The sequence below is a fragment of the Neodiprion virginianus genome, chromosome 6, assembly GCF_021901495.1.
Source record: "Neodiprion virginianus isolate iyNeoVirg1 chromosome 6, iyNeoVirg1.1, whole genome shotgun sequence".
Taxonomy (NCBI): Eukaryota; Metazoa; Arthropoda; class Insecta; order Hymenoptera; family Diprionidae; genus Neodiprion; species Neodiprion virginianus.
This window is the reverse complement of record NC_060882.1, coordinates 16,230,857-16,253,980: the sequence shown is the minus strand read 5'-3', so window position 1 is coordinate 16,253,980 and position 23,124 is coordinate 16,230,857. Positions and strand designations below refer to the sequence as shown.

The 23,124-nt window shown below is 39.2% G+C and overlaps 1 protein-coding gene across 8 annotated transcripts in view; it reads left to right on the top strand.

Annotated features, from left to right (window-relative positions):
* Positions 1-22,646, top strand: part of LOC124307333 (protein groucho-like) — a 133,438-nt gene extending 110,792 nt beyond the window's left edge. For 4 of the 8 annotated variants that reach the window (XM_046768897.1, XM_046768896.1, XM_046768891.1 and 1 more), the window contains 4 exons: positions 17,586-17,711; positions 18,768-19,309; positions 20,791-21,670; positions 21,743-22,644. In XM_046768897.1, coding sequence (XP_046624853.1) covers positions 17,586-17,711; positions 18,768-19,309; positions 20,791-21,670; positions 21,743-21,850 — 1,656 coding nt within the window. In that variant the 3' untranslated portion in view covers positions 21,851-22,644. Of the gene's footprint in view, positions 1-17,585; positions 17,712-18,767; positions 19,310-20,790; positions 21,671-21,742 lie in introns of all 8 variants that reach the window. The other 4 variants (XM_046768895.1, XM_046768892.1, XM_046768894.1 and 1 more) reach the window with 3 other exon arrangements.
* Positions 22,647-23,124: the final 478 nt, after the last annotated feature.

Sequence of the window (23,124 nt, the reverse complement as noted above, 5' to 3'; positions counted from 1 at the left end):
TATATTATTATGCGTATTTGAACACGGGAGTTGCAAAAAAATTCTAACCCACAGCAAAAACTTTTCAGTTAATTCTGTACACGCAATACCGACGTATGATATGTAGGGGGCGTATGTATAATTCTGTGCAATATAGTTTCGCTACGGAGAATCTGAATTTAAACCATTTTCATCTGCCTGTCTGTATTCGGTACATGGTGCAGTATTTCAAAAAGTCAATGTATCTACGACACGTGTAATTCAAACGTGTTTTGTACTCTTAATTAAATCAGCTTCTACACCGGTGATTATGCAGGTCTTTTGACGACAGAATTTTTTCATACGAAACGCTATTTTTTTAGTGCACAGAGTTGGCAAAAAAGAATAATACACGAAATTACTGAACAAAATATTGACAACCTGCAGTTGTAGGGTGAAAAACTGAGAGTTTTTACCTGTTTACTGTTTAAGATATACTCTACAGCTCGTCAATTGCAAGAGAAAATCTAAGATGTCGTGGGTAGAGACAACTCAAGCTGACACGAAACGTTCCATACACATACAGGCCAAGCTACTTAACAGGCGAGCATCGTTTCGCGGGCAGGAAAATCCATGTTCAGAGAATGAAAGAAAGAAAGAAATAAGAAAGAAAAAAAAACCAAAGAGATGGAGGGTTAGAATTTTCTATCCCATTTCGCGGTTAGCAGTAGGAGAAAAAGGATCCGTGTGCGTCTGTGTGTGTGTGTGTGTTTGTGTCGGAGGAGACTGGAGAATGAAACGCCTCAAAAGAAAAGTGCCTTGGGACGAGGCGCAGACTGCTCGACAAAAGCTCAGCTCCTGGGGGATCCGTTTGTGGAAATAAAACATGAATGAACCCGTCTCCACCCCATATATCTATCTATACATATAGCCAACCCCGTTCGTAACCGTAGACGGTTTGTAAATTTTTCCATCTTTGGTAGTGTGGCGTTTGAATCTGAGATGGGATATTTAGCTTTTTTCTTGTGAAATTGAGCGCAACGGATGCGTTAAATTCTGATGATGTGATTTTTTACCCAGTTTTTGGCACGCGCAATAATTTAAAGAGGCTTTCAAAGAACTCTGAAGATCATGAAAATTAAGGTAAATTTTTTTTTCTTGCTGCGCAATTACTTTCGCGAAAAATATTTGTTTTCGTCGTCCGAAGCATCTAAATTTTGTTCCTTTTTAAAATTTTTTTATTTTCTAGAGAAAGGTAATTTTATTTAAACCGGACAATGTCGGTACTGACAATGAATAAGAAATTTTCTCCTATTTACTACGGATATTCTTTATTCGTAGGTCCGCTGGGATCGCCGGTACGTTAAGTATCTCATTTTAAACCCGAATGAAACGTGTTAATCACCAGCGTTATAACAAGATCGTAAAGTAAAGAGCTTCCATGTTAAGGGAGACAATTTTAAAGACAAATGAAGTATATGAACACGAGAATCAGAAAGGAAACAAAGTCAAAAGAGTTGGAAATAATAATTGAAACAAAAAAGTTGGAACTGTACAAGTTGCAGCGAAAACAAACGATGACAAAATCGTTATTTGTAGCCATCGGTATTATATTGAAATTGAATTTTTACCTGAAAATACGAACGCGCGATGGGTGGAGACTGTGTGCTGAAAAATAACTAACTGTAGTAGAAATAGTGATGCGTGTTTTTGTACAGAGTTAAAAAAATCCCCGTTTTTCTATAGGTTTCGTGCTTTTTACCGTTTCTCTCGTTTCGTTTTTTATATTGTTTCTCAGACGCGGGAGTACATAGATGGTAATTGAATGTCGAGTTTCCGGTTGGTTAGGGACGAATCAACGAAGATATATGTATTCAGTATGTGGTAGATACCTAAGTAAATTGATAAAACGAATACTCAGATAGTGAAAGAATAAAGAAGTTGTTTATATATTTCTTTATATCTATAATGGACTGAAATTCAAATGGAAGTTAATTTTATGTATAATTCTGTATTGTTCATGTGTATCTTTTCTTTCACCCCTTTCGTGTAACATGGAATATAGTCTCACGAATTCAATTGCAAAGCCAAATAATATCGTCATATACACTCGCTAATAACGGCGGGAAAATCTTTCTTTATATTTGTCGAGACGTAAGAAATTTTGCAACCTTCTCTCGCGACGTGTGCCCGAGCATTAATTACTCCGCCGCTTTTACCTGCGACCCTTTTATTTCACCAAGTAGAAATAATTGGAGAGCGAAAGAAAAGAAATATGGCATGGAGGAGGAAAAAAGAAATGTACAGGATTTCGTTTTACGGCAATGACTCGAAGAATCGCTAGCTCGTATATGTATTTGGTTTTGTTTATTTATTTATATTAATTTCAAAGAAGCACTGGCTGATTTCCAAAAATAATGTTTAATTCAATTTAATTGACTATTTTCAATATCATTTAAAAGTTTCTTTTTTCACTTCCATCCAATTGTTGAAAACGGGTACGAATAACAGAGAGAAAACAGCGGAATCTGATCAGTACACTCATTTTTTATTATCGATTAAAATGTACTGATTAAAAATTTAATTACAAATGTAATGCATACTTCTTCGATCAGAAAAAATGGTTAATTGAGCAAATACGCCAATCAAATATATACAAAAAATGTGTTGTCAATGCAAAATCGTGTAGTTGCACCTCACCATACAAATTGAATAGTTTTGACCACGTCTGTTGATTCAAATTACGTTTTTTTAATAAAAAAAAATAAAAAATAAAAAATGACACACACACAAAACTCTATAAAAAAAACGACTACTTATTTTCAAAATTCAGGTCGAAAATATTGTTCCAAATAACGGAAAAAAAATACTGTCTGAGTCTTGGCTCTTATTGTTAGTATTAATATTTAGAAATCATCGCGATTTTCTATTTTCCGTTTGAATAACATGTGAAATTTTTTTTCAAACTGTAATTTTATAACTTGTCAACGCATTAGTGTACTCATAATACCAGAGCGTATGCTTGTAGGGAATTGAACGCTTTACAAAAAAGGTCTGTTATCATTTTACGTTAAATCTACTTTTTCAAAAGTTATTTAACGTCAAAAGGTATTTAAGGACCTTCAGTAAGTTTTGAAAGAATAGATTTATCATCAAATGAAAACAGACCTTTTTCGTAGAGCATTCAATTCCCTACAAAAATACGTTGCGGTCTTATCAGTACACTAATGCAGTGACGAGTTATAAAATTCCAAATTAAACAAAAAAATCCGTGTTATTTAATTAAGAAATAGAAAATCGCACTGATGCACCTCTAAATATTAATATTAAGAGTTGAAACTTGGACGGCACCTTTTTTTCATAATTTGGAACAATTTTTTCCACTTGAATTTTTAATAAAAAAAAGGATTGATTGTTTAGATACAGTCTAATACATATATGTGAATATAGAAAGTTCTTCCTCTTCGAGCACAATTGTAAGAGTGTCTGTAAGTGTGTTTACATTTTGGTAACTTACGCTTCTTGGTGCGAAGCTCGTAAGACAGTCAATGACCGTCTGATATTAAATTGCGGATCGTATAATATTGAAATGCGGATATGCATCATCAATGTTAATATTAATCTCGAGGTAATTTTTCAATTTGTGAAAAGTATATATAATTTGAAAAACTGGTAAATTCGAAAAATTAACGACGGAGCCAGGAATCGAACCTGGTATCTAGCGATGCTTTACCGGAGCCTTACTCCACTAGACCACCTAGCCGCCCTTAATACATATATATATATATATACATATATATCGGTTTATCTGTCAAATAAAATCAGGATTGATTTAGAATATTTCTTTGACAGAAATCTTATGTCACGAGAGCATCCAACACCCGGCGAACTCTAATGATTATTTATTGTACCAAGCAGCAACTCATGTACAGGTCTAATACTGCACATTACAATGCGATAACGTACATTAGAGATTTCACGATGAAGTTACCGTTCATGCATAAGATTGTAGAAAATCACAAACATCACTGTCAAAAACACTTCGTTAAAATAAGGAAAAATATTTCAACATGCCATATGGGCATTTATACATGCTCAAATTTCCCCCCCTCCCCCAGCGTAATACGAGAAATATTTTCAACATTAGCAGCAATAAAGATTATACCCTTCTCATATACGCGTATAATATCTATGTATATAAGTGACAAAAGACTTGCGCGGCCAAAGACGTAATTTATTTTAATTATAGTCCTGCGTTATATTGTGAGCCAGATAGGCGGCTGCCGGGAGCAGGGCGAAAGGGTTGAAAAGGAGAGCGGAAGAGAGAGAGAGAGAGAGAGAGAGGGAGGGAGGTATAAGGTCGGTGTATATAACCATGTACAGCTACTACATGGAAGTGGCAGGGCTTCCCGCGTGGTCGGCAGACCTCCCTCCACTCTGCCCTGGACGGCAACCCTTATAGGAATGGACTAATTCACCCGTCACCCTTGGCATCTCGACACTCGCCTCCGCTACCAAGCATAGAAGGGTCTCGCTGAACTCTGGAGTCTCCCTTATTCCCGCAGCATCCGCGAGCCCCTCTCTCCCTCCATCCCTCGCTCTCTCGCTCTTCCACCCTGCCTTACCGACCGACACCTCTGATCTCGTTAGGGACGCATTAATTAATTTACAAGATGGCGGCGGTGGCGGCGGCAAGCGGGGCGACTAGGCACGTTTTAATTACTAATTGAAACGTTCCCTCCGGTTTCTCGCGGCCCCTTATCTTCCTCGACGATTCTAAACTGAGCCAACTCACGTCTGTCGTGTTCACCAGCTTTCAACCACCCTCACCTCGCTCCCCGTCTAGCCGTGGCACGACTGCTGTACGGCGCTCTCCTGCGCCAGAGCTGTTTCTCAAAACTTCACTCGGTTTATCATCCGTCTCTATTTAGTCAAGTAGTTTAGCTCCCGGCATGACATCGCATCGTTATATTATATGGTCTGGCGTGGCATTTGCGTGCGCGCTTTGCTAAATGCGGCCAATACAATAAATATCCCGATTACGAGATTGTACACGAAACCTATTACACGTTTCGCTGTAGTTTACTTCTTTTTATCCTCAATGTTTTTCATACCGTTTCTCTTGCGGTTTTTACAACTCATTTTTTCCATCTCGCCTCCGTACTGTTTGCAGCAATCGTGTCACACGCGTAGGCATGAGGATGTGTTATTACACAGGTCACGCGAAATTTAAACGTTGTAGGACGGAGGAATCGCGGTATTAAGCCTCAATCCTGCGGAACTTGGTCATGTTTTTTTCAGCAACGATTTGAAATTTCTTCACTTTTCACATCCTATCTCAAGTCAATAAACCGTTCTTAGTACTGAAATTCCGCAACCGCCTGTTTTGTTGTACGATTGAAACGTTGGAGATAGTTTTTTTTTTTTTTGTCTGAAAGAATGCTCTCTCGTACTTTTTGATTATTGTTTCAATGAATACGATTAGACCTGAAATGAGTATAACTGATTTTGAAATGAGAAATTCTTGCGGTGCTCGGAAGATGGCTAATTCCAATGATACTTTGCACGTTCATATTTGCGACATGTCGGCTGCGTGCAATCACGGTAAAAACAATAAGCTCAAACAAACACCGAATAAATGTCTGAAGCAAGAGACAATTTTAAATCCTTTCATTAGTCTCTTTTCACCGCAACGAAACGGAAGATGGTTTCAATTTTACTCGGCAAAATATAACAGGCATAGCTATCACGCAATTTCCGTGATCCAGGTACTTGGATGAATTTTGTAGATATCGCAAGCGTTATCATAAGTTGTTACGTCCGTGCGGAGCATCGGGCACTTTTCCCATATACATATATATTTAAACTCAGAACCTCCGTTCTTACCGAATTGCACTTTAAGCCTTACGCTCGCGTAACCGTCAATGCTAACCACGTCGCTGTCGTAATAATAAATAGACGGACACGGGCACGAAATGGGGTGGAATGGAAGGAGAGAGATAAGAAGAGGAAAAAGGAGATGAGAAATAAAAAGAGAAAGTAAGAGAGAAGGGAAGGTGATGTGAACACGGCGGTCGGTGGCACAGATACCCGCCGGTGATAGGAGACCCGGTAGGAGCCTATAAAATGCTGGAACCAAGTATCCTGACTTTTACGACGTCTGGTTTACGAGCGACTAAACTTTTAAATAATTTTCCGTTGGTAATTAGTTCGTAATTTAATGAGCCGGCCGTAAATGCTCGACGGTATATATACCGCCGCTCTATAATTATGGCTTCGTATTTTATAATCATTATTCTACACTGACTCGTGCTTCAGCCTGACTTTCTCGGAAAGTGATCAGCTTTACCGGGAGTTATCGAAACCGGAGGCCATCCGACATATGCAAACCCATTTTCACTTGAAGCTGCAAACGCCACTTAAATTGTTGTCGATACCTCTGTGTACTTATTAAATTGTGGGAAATAATTTTCGTAACTGTTGAAATATTTTTTAGATCGTTAAACTACTTCTGTTTGATTCTATATTACAACTGGTTCAGCTCGATTACCAGACGAGATTTATAGACGGTAAATTTTACAAGATTTCAAAAGTGTTTCGGAAATTGCATTTTCAATCACGCCAGATTTTATCGAGCACGATCGGGTATTTTATCGTATTTTCAGCGCCAAATAAATCTCGACTAAAAAGTATTTACGTCATTTTGAGTACGACTTACGGTTTAACCTACAGTACGAATTGAAAATCCAATCACGTATCCCCTTTGACGTACAAAATTAATACCTAATTTCGTTGATTTCAATTTGAAGCTTTACTTTTTTTTCACAATTCATCGCGAAAAGGTCCGAGCACAAGCTAAACAGAAAAAGTTGAAATTTAATTCACTATTTTAAACCGAGAGATCTCTGAATATTGTGACAAAAAAATGCTTGGTGCGAGGTGGATGAGAACTTAGATCGGTGTTGAAGAACGACGGGGTATTAGCAGGTTTGAAAATATGAGCTTTCATTGTGTGCAAAAAGATGGCCAGATTACATCTTGAATAATATGTTAAGCGATTGCCTCAATCGCGTGCAGGTGTTGGAATTTTAAAAGACACAAAACTATGAATTACAGTACAACCGAAGTAGGAATAGTCGCACTGAGCATCGCCCCCTGATATGAAGTACCTAATCTCGTTTGGGAGAGCGAGGGGAAAATCTTCCGGACTCAAAACACGGTTGCAGACTCGAAAAACTCAACAATGAATTAAACCAACGCTTCGCTCCTTCGCCCCGGGGAAAATAACAACTCTTACGACTATAATAATGACATCTGTGAATAATGCATCAATAAGTGTAAAAAAAAAAAAAAAAAAAAATATTACCTAAGCTATAGGATGTTGTTGACTTTATTTTTATTTCTCGTAAGTTTATTCTAGTTTAAAAGACAAAGAAAAATAGATTTTTGTAATTTATCTTTTGATTCTGGTATCGTTATATCACGATAATTTCTGTAACTAATAAGTATACTTAAATTTTAACAATTCGCGTGAACAATTGTATACATAAAATATTATTACTAAAATATCTAATGAATAAATATACCAATCGATACCTTCGAAATAGGTACATACAGCTCACTGCAAACAAGTTTTAATCGTATTCACAAGAAATTTGAATTTCCAATAAAACAGCAAAAAATAAATTGCACAAAGTACGATCGCTTTATTTTTTTATCTGCTCCATTACTCCCTGCGTAATTTATTTCTTAACTTCACTTAGCTTAGATTTGTTTTCTCTTCAATACGTTTTTCACTGTATTTTATTTAATTCACACCTCTTCTGGCCTCGAGTAAACCAGGCGAAGGTAGTTGGAGCCGCAGTCTCGTTGTACCTTTTTCACCTGTCTGCATCTCCGCGCGTTTTTTCACGCTGATATTCAGTTAAGCCCTTCATATTTTGGTCGCACTGTAATCAGGATGAAGTCGGATGCAAGAAACAATCGTGACACGTAGCGACGCAGTTTGGCTACCGGGCTGATAGAGGTAAAGATGAAAAGAAATTTAGAGAAAAGCGCAAGACTCGGGTGTAAAACGCAACGTAAGTGATTATTCCTAACTAAATGCGTTTATTCGTATAACAAGATAAGCAGAAACGATCTGCCGATTACCAAAAATCTAACATCGTCTGTTGGTAACGTGATTCCCGAAAATTAAGATGGCAATCAAATACCGCGGCATCGTAAAATTGTATTTTTTATATGGGATCTGACCGCACGACTTGGGACTTTAAACGGCAGTAAAGAATTTTATATTGTTTTTTTCTTCTCTTATTTCCTACATCGTATTTATTTCTGTATCAAGAAATAGGTTTATTATATTGAAAATATATGCGAGATACAGGTTTTCGATTATTATTACCGGTTGCAGTATTATTTATCGTATCGTCGTAATCTATAAATTTCGATTTTCAAAATAATCTATAAGCTTTCGTCCCGTTCTTACACAGTCAAAGAGAAAAAATCTAGAGCTGCGTTGTACGGATCGTACGAAGAAATAACAGCGAAAAATTCTTTGGATTTATGCCTTCAGAATTACACTAAAAATTTTCCCTTGACATTGCAATGAAATGAAGAGATCCAACATTACGGTCCATTAATCGACTTATTTCTTCACTAGTCTAAGAGATCTCGTTGTTCGCATACAGAAATAAACAAATTAGTCACTTGAACGAGTTTGCGTTTTCCATGTGTCTGTAGTAAGAAATTATTTCAACTATGTAATCTGAAATACTGACGTACTTGTAGAATAAGAAATAATATCCTGACTACGTATTTAGTACATGGGGCATTCTGAGCCGAATCACGGAGTCATCGGCCTCTGACCCCGTCGGGTTTTGATGTCCAATAAATTTTGATTTTTTTTCTGCGCAAAATATGACCTCAGGTTTTTGAAATTTTCATCACATTTTTTAGGGGTTACACGAGTTCGTTGATATATTTTTTTTTTACATTTCGTTCAAACAAGGTTTCTTAAAAATACCAATTGTTATCTCAGTTTCGAACTATGGCGAAAATATTTTAGTTTTGAGCTCTGAATTCTGTAAAAAACTGTGGTCAATTTGAAAAATCTCGCTCATCGTATTATTCCTCAATCTTATGATTTTTGAGATCGCGCAACCCCGAAGAAATGAAATAAAAATTCAAAAAATTTGAGCTCGTATTTTGAGCTAAAAAGAAAACCAAAATCCATAGGGCATCACAATTCGACGGGGTCAGGCCGATGACCTCGAGATTTGACACAGAATTCCCCATATGAATACACGCAGCTCTGTGTGAATAAAAACAGATTTAAAAAACGGTTTAAAAAGCGGGGTAATTAACCGCAGCGTCGCGATCGCAATGATATATAATGATGAAGTAGGTTTTTTCCTCAGCCGAAAACAGAGGGGACCTACTTGTATACGGCCGGCGGACTCCGGATAATGGAAATGTAAAAACTTGAAACGGCACTGGCTGAAATTATCGCGAGAGTAAACGTAATGCCCTCGCGGATCGCGTCAGACGGCCGGAGGATGAAGAAAATAATTGTGAAATTGTAAAATTGCAAAATGCTAAAATGGTAAAATGGTAAAACGCGTCCCTGGCACTGGTTCGAGGTAGCTGCAAACAGTAGCGAGTTAATTTAAAAATGCAAATTTCCTTTCTGTCGTTTTCTCTCTCGCGGGGCTCTGAAAGCGCGCAAACCTATGTACATACATAGGGTATATAAAAGTCTGACTCTTTTCAGAGTGAAAGAGACGAAGAGAGAGACAGAGAATGCCAGGGTAGAGAATCCTGGGGCTCCGGTGAAAGAAATCAAACCAAGTAAAAAGACAAAAACGGGTCGCTCTCACGTCTCTGGTATCTTTATAGGCTTGTACGTACCTACAATTGGGTAGCTCGTGGTTCACTATTTTTGCTACGATCCATGAATTAAAATTACCAAACCCGTCTCTGTATATCGGTCGAATCATAATCACCGCAAAAACTTGGTGATAAGATTTTAAGAATTTACTGCAATCCGAATCGTTCTTTCTCTCAAAATCGCAGAGCTACAGTGACTGCTTGAAGTTCTGTCCCAGTCTTTAAGCCTCGCTGAATATCACATTCTTGTTTCCACTTTCGGATATATGTAGGTAGGTACGGTAACATCCTCTAAATCTAATTGATGTAATAATTTGCGATAAATTTCTGGAGCCCGTAAAAGTTTTCAAAAAATTAGAGATGAGTGAAAAGTTTCAGAAATTTCAACCAAACGCAGATGATTCGGATAACCGTTGTACATTCAATATCAAGGGTGTTCAAACTCCCGCTTACTGTTCTCTGTCCTAGAAAAGCTTGGGGTAGATCAATTGGATCGACTTACAGGCGAAGGTTAGTTTCGAACTGTCAGTATGCAGTGAAAGTACATAATGCGATTTTTTTGTCATGAAACTAGACTCTCAGAGAGTTGGAAAATATTATTTCCATCGCGAAAAATACGTCGTAAATATGACGTATGTTTACTTGCGTTAAAATACGTTGTAAACATTGCATCTGTAATCAGAAAGCCTCCCCAAAACAAATACATCGTGAATCAATTTTCATACAAATCTGCCGATTTTATGTACTTGTGATACGCCATATCCGACTTTTCATTCGAAATTTGAAATTGTGAATATCTTGTTCCAAATTGTTAAGAAAACACGAACGAAAACACAGCATGTCTTAAAATTTGAACTTTGTATACTGTTCCACAAATATTAGCGGTAGTTTTTAAAACTCGATGAATTTTTTAAAAATCAAATGAGCACAACGTTTTTCCCACTTGTTTATGATTTTATTTTCTAAGACTATTAAGAATTGCTAAAAATTGGATAATTATGACACAGTTACCATTAAATCATTAGCTACGAGTCTGTACAATAAAAATTAATTTTTTTCAATTTCTATTCCTAAGAAATGATCGGAACTTAGAACAGTTATTCAAAATTCTCTACGAGGCTAACTTGAAAAGTTTATACATATTTAAGAGATTTTACCTACGTAAAAATTGACGAAAAAACGAACCGAGGAACGAGAGAAATAACTTGAACACTTTTGCCGTCACTCGAAGAATGTAGAATCCCCCTGTAAACAAATCTAATCTCACAGCGTTTCGGACCCAGAAAGATGATTTGCTCGAAACAACTAAATTTCAGTTGTATATGAACATGTTGAGTAGTTTATTTACTATCCACAAATGTAGTCTTGAGTTAATAAAGTCTTTTACTGTTACGAATGTATCTTTCATTGGTCAAATTTGCTTTGATTTGTCTGGACTATAAAGTTTCTTTAAATTGAATTACGTACATCTACGTTTGCTGTCACAAAATTTTTAAAGTGGTACTAATTTTACGTAAATTAGTTTTTCAAGTGAATAGTTCTACGTTTTGCGATTCTATCTCCAATGTATGTGAACATGCGAGAAATCCACATGCGCAGGTCAAGTTCGTTTTAACAAGTTTCTTTGTACATGCGGTGGCTTTACATTAGGTTTGGAGAGGATCGATTTTACATGAATCTGTTCTACGAGAGATAACTTCTGCAAGTTCGATTCTATATGCGGTAGTTCAACATAAGTAAGTTAGATATGTTCCTACAGACTCGCTTCTCGTTTCTGCTGATGTAGAAATGCCGCGTGAAGAATCGAATTTAACGTGCTCATGTAGAAACGAACTCACAAGAATTTCTCACTTGCAGGATAGAGTCATGTAGAAACGTCGCAATGTGGAATAAATTGAATGTAGAGCCACCGCAGATAGAATCCAACTTGTAGAACTTTTCAATCATAGAATTGGCTATTCTCAAAATTTTTATTAGCTTCCTCTGTATGTGCACAAAAAAAAAAACAAAAAAATTTAAACACCTCCAGCAGCACGTAATTTTTCCATTTATTTTCACTGGAATTAGGGGATATTTTTTTGCATAATATAAAGACCTGCACCACGGATGAGAACCCCTGCGTGCAATCTTGTACCAGCTGGGGTTTGCGGGGTCTCGGGGGACGCGGCTTGGCTCGTAACCTTACCGTCGCGCTGGCGAAACGGGCGGCAAGGAGGCGCTGGTGCACATCTATACGTAGAAGGTATACGCGGGGGTGGAAAGGGTCTCGGAAAAGGGATGAGACGGTTGGGGCGTACCGAAGGAGTCGCTCGCTCACTCACTTACCACCCTTGCAGAACCCGCCCCCAACCCTCCGTCTCTTCACCTTCGCCTCCTTCCGCCTCCCACCGCCAGGAGAGCCCGAGTACGGCACTCTCTGCACTTCGCGTCTCAACCCCGGAGATCCCTCCTCCTCCACCTCCTTGCGGAGGTCTCTTCTAGTCCACAGTGGTTGCCTCCGGTCTCCAGTAGCTTGTGCCCTGGCACAACCTTACCACTTACCTACACAGGATTTGTACCTATATTGATCGCGGTACAAGCAACATCGTGCACCACCTTGCACCTGTAGTAGGTGAAATGCCTACTTTCCTACGTAGGCTTCCTCACCCCTCACCCTTTGCTGCACCGCCGTTCTCTATCCAGCTTACCCGTATACATTTACGTATTTTCTTCCTCCGCGTAAGACCAGAGAAGAGATCCCTGCAGTCGGCGAATAATCCAAGCTTGGGTATTTGCTACATCTAAACCGAACTAACGCGAATTAAACCTATGCTTCATCGTCGCCCCGGTACTTTTGAGGTATTATCAGCCGCCAAGGTAACTTCAATCACTAGGGGGAAATTCGCAGGCGTAGACACTTGCGTCAAAGTCCCTGTCTCTAGCACGACACAAACTACGTTGGCCGAGCATCAAAGTTACGCGGCAGGCACTTACGCTGAGTATGATGTACCGTTCACCTACCTTTATGGCCACAATGATCCATCATTCTCTTTTTAAGACCACCCGCCTGATTACATTGTAAGTACTATGGGATCCCTCGCGGTTTTAAAGGGACATACGCCGACGAAAGATGAACGTACAGCAATGTAATGCACATTAAAAATGTTCAATCATGACCGAAATCTTAATAGAAACCCTCTTGGCGTATACTATATATACCGTTCAGTTTGAATATCATATCAAATACATGTGTGTATATATTCAGTTCAATTCACACAATCCTATTTTCTTCTTCTAAAGCAGAAAATGGTGACAGAATTCCAAGTTGCTGCGGATTCTTTGTCAAAATTTGCACCTCACATTCGAATCGCTTTCCGACTGGTATACACGAAATAAATTCGATGACAAGTCATGCCCTTTCATTTAGTATTTTGGGGTTTTCAATTTCTTGAAACATTCAAGCATACGCATGTATGACAAAGTATGAACGGATTTATTGAATACTTTATTTGCAATACATTTGGTCAAAGTTCTGCTTCGACAGGTCTGAATAAGCTATTACAACTAATTGCAAGCAGATTTGGTACTTTTTCTGTAGCCACACCACGATTCTCACAATGATTTATTACGTAAAGCGTCAGATGGATGCAGATAGCTTAGCAAATCTGAAAATTTTTAGCTCACACATCAGATAGAACGTTGCCGAGATGTGGAGACAAGGCTGCATCAACGACATGTCGCAGCATGTAGTGCATATGTGTTTGAATGCGCCAAACATTAGGTACGATAAACATATTATTGTTTTTCGCTTAACCGGGTAAAAGTTTGGGAAGTAGTGCACGTTTGTGGTAATTTTTTCCTCTGGCGACAGGTGTCTTTCTCTCTTTGCTACTTCGCTTTTTTCGCGTACGTTCTTATATATCCTTTCTTTTTTTAAATCCACGAAGCGAGAAAACTCGTTGGTGAAACAATCGTTAGAGCTTGAGGGGTGAGTCGCGTTAGCGTCATCCGTTCTCGGTTGGCTAATTTTGGAGAAAACCGAGGATGAGAGAGAAAGACAGATAGATAGATAGATAGATAGAGAGAGAGAGAGAGAGAGAGAGAGAGAGAGAGAGAGAGAGAGAGAGAGAGAGAGAGAGAGAGAGAGAGCTGTGGAGAAATGGAGAAAGAAAATACGAATGAGAGTATTTTTCGACGTGCAATTTTCTCCCCTTCGCGTGGAAAGAGTGAAGCTGAGCAAAAGAGGGGGAGGGAGAAGGAGTAGGAACTGGTGGCGGGGCAAAAAAAGAAAAGCGAATAAGAAAAAAATGGCACAGAGAGAAGCGGGGGAAAGAGCAGGTGTACATACATGCACGCACACATATATATAGAAGGAGGGTGAAAAAAGAAAAAGGTAAAAAAGTAAGAAAAAGAGGGGGGGAAAAAAAATTACGAGAGTTTTTTCAGGGTGTACTTCACGTCGGTTTTCCACCAGAACCGAGGGGTGCGAAGGCTTCCGAGGTAATGGAGCGCGCGAAGGAGGTGGCGAGGGCTGCCGTGACTCGGGTTGGCGAAGTCGGAGGAGGGTAGGGGTAATTGAGAAGAGGAGATTTACTCGAGGGATCTGCGGCCGCCCACCACGGCGGCACCCCGGGGAGGGAAGGAGGGCCCTTTCCATTCCCTGACTGGCTCACGCTAACTATATACGCCGATTCTCGGCCGACGGATAGATAGATAGACAGATAGCGAGACATATATATATATATACATACATACATACATACATACATACATACATACATACATATATATATATGTATATATAGACGGATACCCGAGTCTCGTCGATATCGGCGGGGAACCACTGCACGATGGTACTGAAATCGTCCGGAAGTGGAACGGGGGAAAGCCGGCGTGACGGGGACCGGAAGGGGGATTTGGGGGGGGGGGGGGGGGGGTGAAACGGGTGCCGGAATGGGAACCGTATCTCGAAGTGGCATGCAACGAGGGCGAAGACGACTCTCGGCGTTTCTAGTCTGCACAGCGGTAAAGATAAGGCTCATAGCTCGATAGATAAGTGAGGTCGAGTCGCGTTGCGCTGCGTTACGTTACGATATGTTACTTTACGTTACGTCGCCATCGCCATCGCCATCGCCATCGCGGTAGGTACAGCTCGGGTAGGATTAGGTTAACTTCCGTTTACGATCCATTCTCTCTCTTACACCTTTTTCTCCCTTGCGGCCTGAAATTAGTCCTACGATTTAGAGCAGCTTCTGCGAGCCACCTCCTAAGCAGCGAACTAATTGAAAGTCAAATTCGTGTTCTGTGGGGGGGGGGGTTGAGAAAATACAGCAGTGGTAAAGTAGTGTTCCACTTTATGATCGTGTGCCAATCCTTGATCGGGTAAAAAATCTAGTGTATAGTAAGTTATAATGAATGTGATTTCAGTCTGAAAGATATGAGTGCGTTTAGTAGCTTTATTGCGTTTAACCGAAATTTAGACGATATCAAGTTTACTAATTAATAGGTTTTTCTTAAAGTTACATCGTCATGTGATTATTGATACCTTGTAAGTATACTATGAATACTTATTTGTAGCGGTGTTTTCATGCTCAGAGTCAGACAGCGTGAAGCCAATAATTTAAATGCTACTGTAGTAGGGGCAAATCAACATCGTTTAATCATTATAGATTCTGAGCTATACAGTTGACGCTTGATGATGAGCAGATTCAGAAAATGCGTAAACGTATGAGGTGTTTTTGAAGCCAAATTGTAACAGCGTACGTCGACTTAATGTGTGTAAAACAGATTTATTGTTGGCCATAAAACAGCAAAGAAAGAAAAAGAAAATAGAGAATACCGATCGTACGGATCGGTCAACCGGTACACCTAATCCACTCGAAACTTATACGCATATAGCCGAATTTGGGTATACGTGAGAGGCGGTAACGGGAGATTCGCGAGGATGTTTTATCGGGCGGAAAACCGGTAGCCAAGACACACATGCGCACGCACATAGCGAGCGGAGAGACTGGGTTTGGTGCAGCGAGCCGTCGCTGTGGGAAATAAAAATTGATAGATCCCCGCCCTCGTGCCTTATATACATCCCTACGCCAGCTTCCGAAGCTCCTCCGGTTCCCTCCCACGTTCCTCCCGAGATAATTGAAACGAATGGGTGACTACTCAGAGACCTAAAAGAGAAAGCGGAGGTAACGTATGGATTTCTATACGCAGCCGGTCCCGCCTGATTCGCATACCTCTGAATATTACATACCGTCAGATCCGCTGCTTTGCCCCGCGTATATATATAAAGAAAGAAACGACAGGCAGAGGAGGCGGGCCATTATTCTCGCTGTTGAAAAATGCGTAAGTAATACGACTCTTCGAATCTATCAGAACCTCGCCTGAGGAGGGATCTATTTTATTTTATCGCGAGGACTGCGAGGTGCCGGGGGCGGAGGTGGAGGTGGAGGTGGAGGTTCTCGCCGGTTTACGAGGGGTTGCCGTGTAAATCTGTGGGGTCGTTAAGGGGAGAGCTATGAAGGCGTAAAGCAGTAAAGTGAAATCGGCGAGCAGAATCACGTTACCCTCCCTCACTCCCGCCCCTCATTCGGATCCCTGGCATTTCAACAAAGAGTCGGCGCCTTGTTCGCAGGCTTTTTGCCGCCCCGAACCACTTCAACTCACTTTTCAGGCTGACTATACTTGTGTACGGGGAAAAAAGTCGAGCTCGAGACTTGGATAATTTTTTTTTTCTTTTGTTCTCAATATCACCTCTATTGAAATGCAACGAGGGAATTTCCATTTCATCTTACCTACTCTGTCATTGCGAAGAAACAAAATCATGTATTCATCGTTACCTTACATTACCTTCATTCGAATTTGCTCTATGATTGACGTAGAACGATAATCACATGTGTGTTCGTTTATATTGTGAGATGTTTACTTTTAGAATTGCAAAAATTGCTACACGTCTTGATGGCATTATTTTCAAAATCGTTCAAAAAAATTTCGCTGACCAAAACCAACTTCTATAGGCAACCAAGATCATTGAGTGATATTTTTCAATAAATTTTAAATTCACATGATTTACAATAACCCATTTCAAGTAGTCTTGTGTTGCTAATTTGATAATTCGTTTTACTGATTCATATTCATCATGAAGTTATGATGGTTCAACTATTTAAAAAATTTGCGTACAATATTCTGAATGTATAGACGAAATGGCCCGTTTCATCTTTTCTTCAGACGTGACGAATAGAATTGCTTCTATGGGTTATAAATGTATTGAGACATTCTTTACTTGTCTACCAATATCGATACCTTATGATAAATTTATGAGAAACGACGGAATATGAATCAACATTTTTTCATTAAAAAGCTTTGGACTCCATCAGTGGAATGTCAGTATCGTAATAATTTGATAAATCAATGGAATACAACGAATATTACAGTAAGTTGTTATCTTGTTGTTCTCGATGGTGAGAATATTAAAGTTAAGACATTTGTGGTAGATTGTATATTGTGGCAGAGCTAATTCTTTCTCGACTTACCCGTCCTATCGCACGTGGCGAAGATTGCTATCTCTCGCATACTTATAGCCGCCCTTTTCGACCTTTTGTATGTGTCTGAGCAGGTTATGTGTAGGAGACGTGATATACGCAACCTGTGTCGGTAAATATTGAAGATGACGAATTGCGTCGTCCCTACACAGTAGTTCGCGATCTCGTTAAATGGTGCGTTACGATTCGAGGTGATAATTATTGATCCTGTTTATGTTCTAGAGAAATTCAATATCCCCAGCAGAAAGAGAAAAGTATAGCAGACCAAGAAGCACTCCGGATCCACAACACCACGATCATATGCATCTTAAGAAGATGAAAAAGGAGCAAGACAAAGATATCGGACACGTAAGTAGTTAATTTTTCTATTTCTGTCACCTCATGTATTTTAATGAGCGAAAGTAAGTTTATAAAGGATTCACGTTGACTAATCGTACTGTCTCGCATGAAATTCACAGTATCGACAACTGCAAATTTGCAGTTAATTTTTCCTGTCTATCTTACTGTTTACTAATTTTATCACATTTTGTGACTACATAGCATTCACTGTCGCATTGTTAATACAGAATTAATTTGTTCATGTAACTTCTCCGGTTTTTCATGCGCCAATTCGGTCGCGAGAACAGTTTTTGGACTCCCGCCACCTGGCGGACAATCCCGAATCGAGGATTGCCAGCCACAGAATGCCTTCAATTATTCTCACGTTGTTGAAGATTAGTCCGATCTCATTTCTCTCGGCCTTTTGACAAAATAACTTTGTTTTATATTTCCCATGACATTTCAGAGATAGTACGGGAGGTTCTGTTAAAATTTCATGACAATCATCATTTATCATAAAATAATTAGTGAATAAATTTGACGTAATCAACTTGAATATTCGATCTTCGTATTGATAAAAATGGTGGTCGACGGGCTACTTAGAAATAAGAGAATGACTGTGTTAAATGACATTTATTTTGATTATTATCAAAGCTTACGAATCGGTGACATAAAAATATTTTTTAAAAGTTTTGTTTCACGTAATAATGATGCCAAGAAATATATATTCCGGTAATCGAATTACCACTTATTTTAGTACCGCGTATTGTGATACGTTTTCAGTCCTTATTCTTGCAATAAACAAAAAAGTTTTTGAATATTTTTGATTGGCATACATATAGAATTACGCTGATTGCGACATAGTCACGTCAGTACTACGTAGGCTTTGATAACAGTATAGAAAAACAGTGACATTTTACTCTGTCGCTAAGGACTAGCATCCTGTTAACTTAAAAATCTGTGGTGCAAATATTATAATGTAAAAAAAAGAGTTGCATATAAAGAATAGTGAGTAAACTTAACGTGCAAATATAGCGACTCAGTTTGCAAAAATATTAATGCCATTCATTCGTCCAATGTATTCAGCAGAGTGACGGAGAGAAAAGCGACCAGGACCTAGTGGTAGACGACGCTAGCGAGGGCCCGACGAGTCCAACGGCAAACGGCACTTCGTCGCCACGAGAAAACGGCCTGGACAAGCTCGGCCCGTCTTCGGTGCAGATGAGCAGCCAGGTAAAGAAGGAAGTCCCACCACCCTCGCCGAGAAGCGGTACGAGCAGCAACGCCAGCACACCGTCGGCGAAGAAGATGGAAGAGCGGGAAAAGCCGCCGACGCCGATATCGAAACCCGTCACGCCGACGTCTGCCGGAGGCAGCAGCTCTGGATCTGGCGGGCTCAAATCTTCCAGTTCGAGCAAACCTCTCGTTTCCGCCTCGGCTGTCGGACCTTATCCTCAGCACTACCCGCCCCCGCATCACCCGCCTGCAGGACCCCATGTCGACATGCTCGGGTACCCGCCCGGCGCTCTCAACGGATATCCAGCGAGGCCGCCTCTTCAACAATTGTACGACCCTCACGGAGGGATGAGAGCACCTTTGGGACCACTGGGTGTTCCGGGAGGAAAACCGTTAGTAATTCTCTCTTCCCACTTTCTTCCTAGTGTTTATATTTCATGCTTGTAATATATGCGTCGGAGTCAGGTTGTTCCCTGCAGTATTGCGTGTTATCTCTAGGGAGGGAGGTTTATTCTGGAGTACGATGCTATTGTTAAGACAGCAGATTCCAGTCGCGCGGATTTAGAATACAAGATGTTCTGTCAATATGTTTTTATGAACTGTACTCGCTTCCTGTGTATGAGGTAAAACAGACCTTGTATCCTACTTTAAGGTAGTACATAATTTGGGTTTGGAGTTTTCCAGGTGAGGGTAAAAATTCAGGAAGATCATAAAAAAGAAGAGTCACAGTATTGGATTCTCAAAAATACAAATATCTACTTCTTAGATTTCCGTAATGTGGAAAGCCGGAATATTAAAAAGTTCTTGAAGTACAAAAATGGTCAAATTATATTAATTAAAGTATAACGTATCGTCAGAATTCTGTCATAATTTAGGGTAAATCAAATTATAGTATGTGGAACAATTCTATACTTTGCCTTTCTCTGATTTAAGCCTTCTACATCTTTATAAATTTTAATCCTAACCCTATCGCGAAAAGTGGGAGATTTCCAGTGAGTGTGAAGTTTGCAGCATCAGCTAATCGCGAGACGAGTGTTGTAATCACACGAGTCAGATATTGCCTATCCACTTTTGAAACGCTTTGTTTCTAAGATCTGTGGAGGAAAATTTCATTTGAGAAGAATCAAATATAATATGATAATTTGAAAGAAATAGATCAAGGGCAATCAAGAGATCCAGAGGTATAGGCCTGCCTTCGTGAAACATAACCGTAACGTGCAAACTTCTGGATTCACTCATTGTCCGCCGTATGGCGTTATTGGCAGTGCATAAAGTCCGTGTATAAAATTGAGTTATCGGAAAGTGCGCATGCGCCAAGAAAGCCCTGGTGAGGCACTTTACGCATGTTCTACGGGGTTCGGAAATATAACTTGCCAAGCATGAGTAGGGACAAATTTTTTATCGGTAGAAAATTTTTCTCTGAAATTTAATTTATTAATTAAAAACAATGTAAAATTTGTATTTTCGAATTTCGTTCTCATTTTTCTGTAGAATACGATAATGAATCGAAACAAATGATTAATACGAAGTTGTACGTATTTTTCAATCGGTACTTCGAATATTATGATGCGAATAAGATTTCGGTTGTTACAAAAAAAAAATTCCTTCTAGAGAATTAATTTACGATTACAATGTAGGAATGGATTTCCATTGATGTAGGGAGCTGAAATTATGACGCGCTGTTTTTGAACGATTCAGGGCATGTTTGAACGGCATTAGCCTGAAAACTCTTCCATCCCAAATTAGGCATAGGTAATTAAACTAAGCATATTCGTACACATAGCTAATTTATAAATTTCGATTTATGAATATTTACAATAGAATATTTTTGAAACCCAATTTCCTCATATTATGTTCCGAATTTACTTTTCAGAGCATACAGTTTCCATGTATCGAGTGAGGGTCAGATGCAGCCAGTCCCTTTTCCCCCAGATGCCTTGATTGGTCCTGGCATACCTAGGCATGCGCGTCAGATAAACACGCTGACGCATGGGGAGGTTGTCTGTGCAGTGACGATCTCCAATCCTACAAAGTATGTCTACACCGGAGGTAAAGGATGTGTCAAGGTGTGGGACATCAGCCAAGGGGTTAGTGGAAGTGCAAAACCGGTATCGCAGCTGGACTGTCTGCAGAGGGACAACTACATCAGATCAGTAAAACTCCTTCCGGATGGACGGACATTGATTGTGGGTGGAGAAGCGAGCAATCTCAGCATATGGGATTTGGCGAGTCCTACACCCCGCATTAAGGCTGAACTAACCTCCTCAGCGCCAGCCTGCTACGCCTTAGCCATTTCCCCAGATTCCAAGGTCTGCTTCAGCTGCTGCAGCGATGGCAACATTGCAGTCTGGGATCTGCAAAACCAGACACTAGTTCGGCAGTTCCAGGGACACACGGATGGTGCTTCGTGCATAGACATCTCTGCCGATGGCTCGAAACTTTGGACCGGAGGTCTGGATAATACTGTAAGATCCTGGGACCTCCGCGAGGGCAGACAACTTCAACAGCACGACTTCACATCCCAGATATTCTCCCTCGGCTACTGTCCATCCGGAGAGTGGCTTGCCGTTGGAATGGAGAATTCGAACGTGGAAGTTCTACATGCCACGAAACCCGACAAGTATCAGTTACATCTCCACGAATCCTGTGTTCTGTCTCTTCGATTCGCATCTTGTGGAAAATGGTTTGTCTCTACTGGAAAGGACAACCTTCTGAATGCCTGGCGCACACCTTATGGAGCTTCAATTTTCCAGGTGATTACATGCGAATTAAAATGAGAGTTATACTTTGGCAAGTGGTGTCATTGGGTTATTGTTTTGTTTTAGTCAAAGGAATCATCCTCCGTGTTGAGCTGCGACATATCTACGGACGACAAGTACATTGTTACCGGTTCTGGCGACAAGAAAGCAACGGTCTATGAAGTAATATACTAGGTGCGCAATTGACCTCAAAAAGCTTGTTAATACATACTTAAGATGTACGCTTGTTAAGAATATTTATGAAATTAATATACTTAGTGAAACCCCCATTGCCAGAAAAATCTGATCTGCTACGATTGTGAAAACTATATGCATTAAAAAATCCAATTCAGCTGTCGAATGAATTCCACAGACTAAATTGTAATATAGCAATCAACGCCTGTCTGGCTCACCCTAACTCCGAATTATAGGAACTACCATTCGATTAATAATTATGTAGTAGAACAAAGTCGTAAAATTTTTGGTGAATCGCTTTGTGCAAGCAAATGGCGCCATAATTAACCCGAATTACGGACTGATTAAAGTACGGAAGAATTAGATTCTAGGAACTGAAGTTATATTAAATATACATTCAAGACGTAACAATAGATATTTAAGATTGTATAGACACCTAATCTTATAAGTAGAGAATGAAATGTATGACGAGTTATGATTATTGTCATCACAATTTTGATTATCGACATTATTATTATTATTATTTTTATTTTTATTATTATTATTATAAAGTAAATGCGAACATTTTTTCTTATAATGGATGAATATTATAAATTTATGGTGACCGTTACTTTGATCATTTTGGATTTTTTTCAATTTCCCCGAAAATATGTTTATATAAAATGAAGAAAATGTCTGTCAAATATAAACATTTCCGAATAATATTAACATGTGCTACCCTTCGCGTAATTGAAATTTTAAATGTATAATATACTGAAATTTTTTATGCTTAATTATTTTCTTTTCATGAATTCAAATCTATAAAAGAAATATATTTGATGCTTAGAATAATATTTATACTTCCGACTAAATATCGGATCAAAAAAAAAAATACATACATTGAATCTCAAATCTTTCTTATATTTCACAAAACCGTAGTTTTTACGGTTCAATTGAGTGTCATTTTATGTGGAATATGCGCACTCCGTGCCGAATTGTTTTATTCCTAGGTTTAGGAAGTATAACATTGTTCTCATGCATCAAATTGATTTTTTTATCCATTTTAATTTATGAAAAGACAATAATTAAAGAACTGAAATTAAAGTAAAAATAATTAAAGAAATGAAAATTTTTATCTATTTTACATTCAAAATTTCAATCGCCCGGTGGTACGTGTTAATATTACTTGGACATTTTTTTCATCTAATACGAAAATATTTCTGGGGAGAGATTGAAAAAATTCCAAAACGACCACAGTAACGGACACATGTATAAGTATATATATTAGGGTGTTG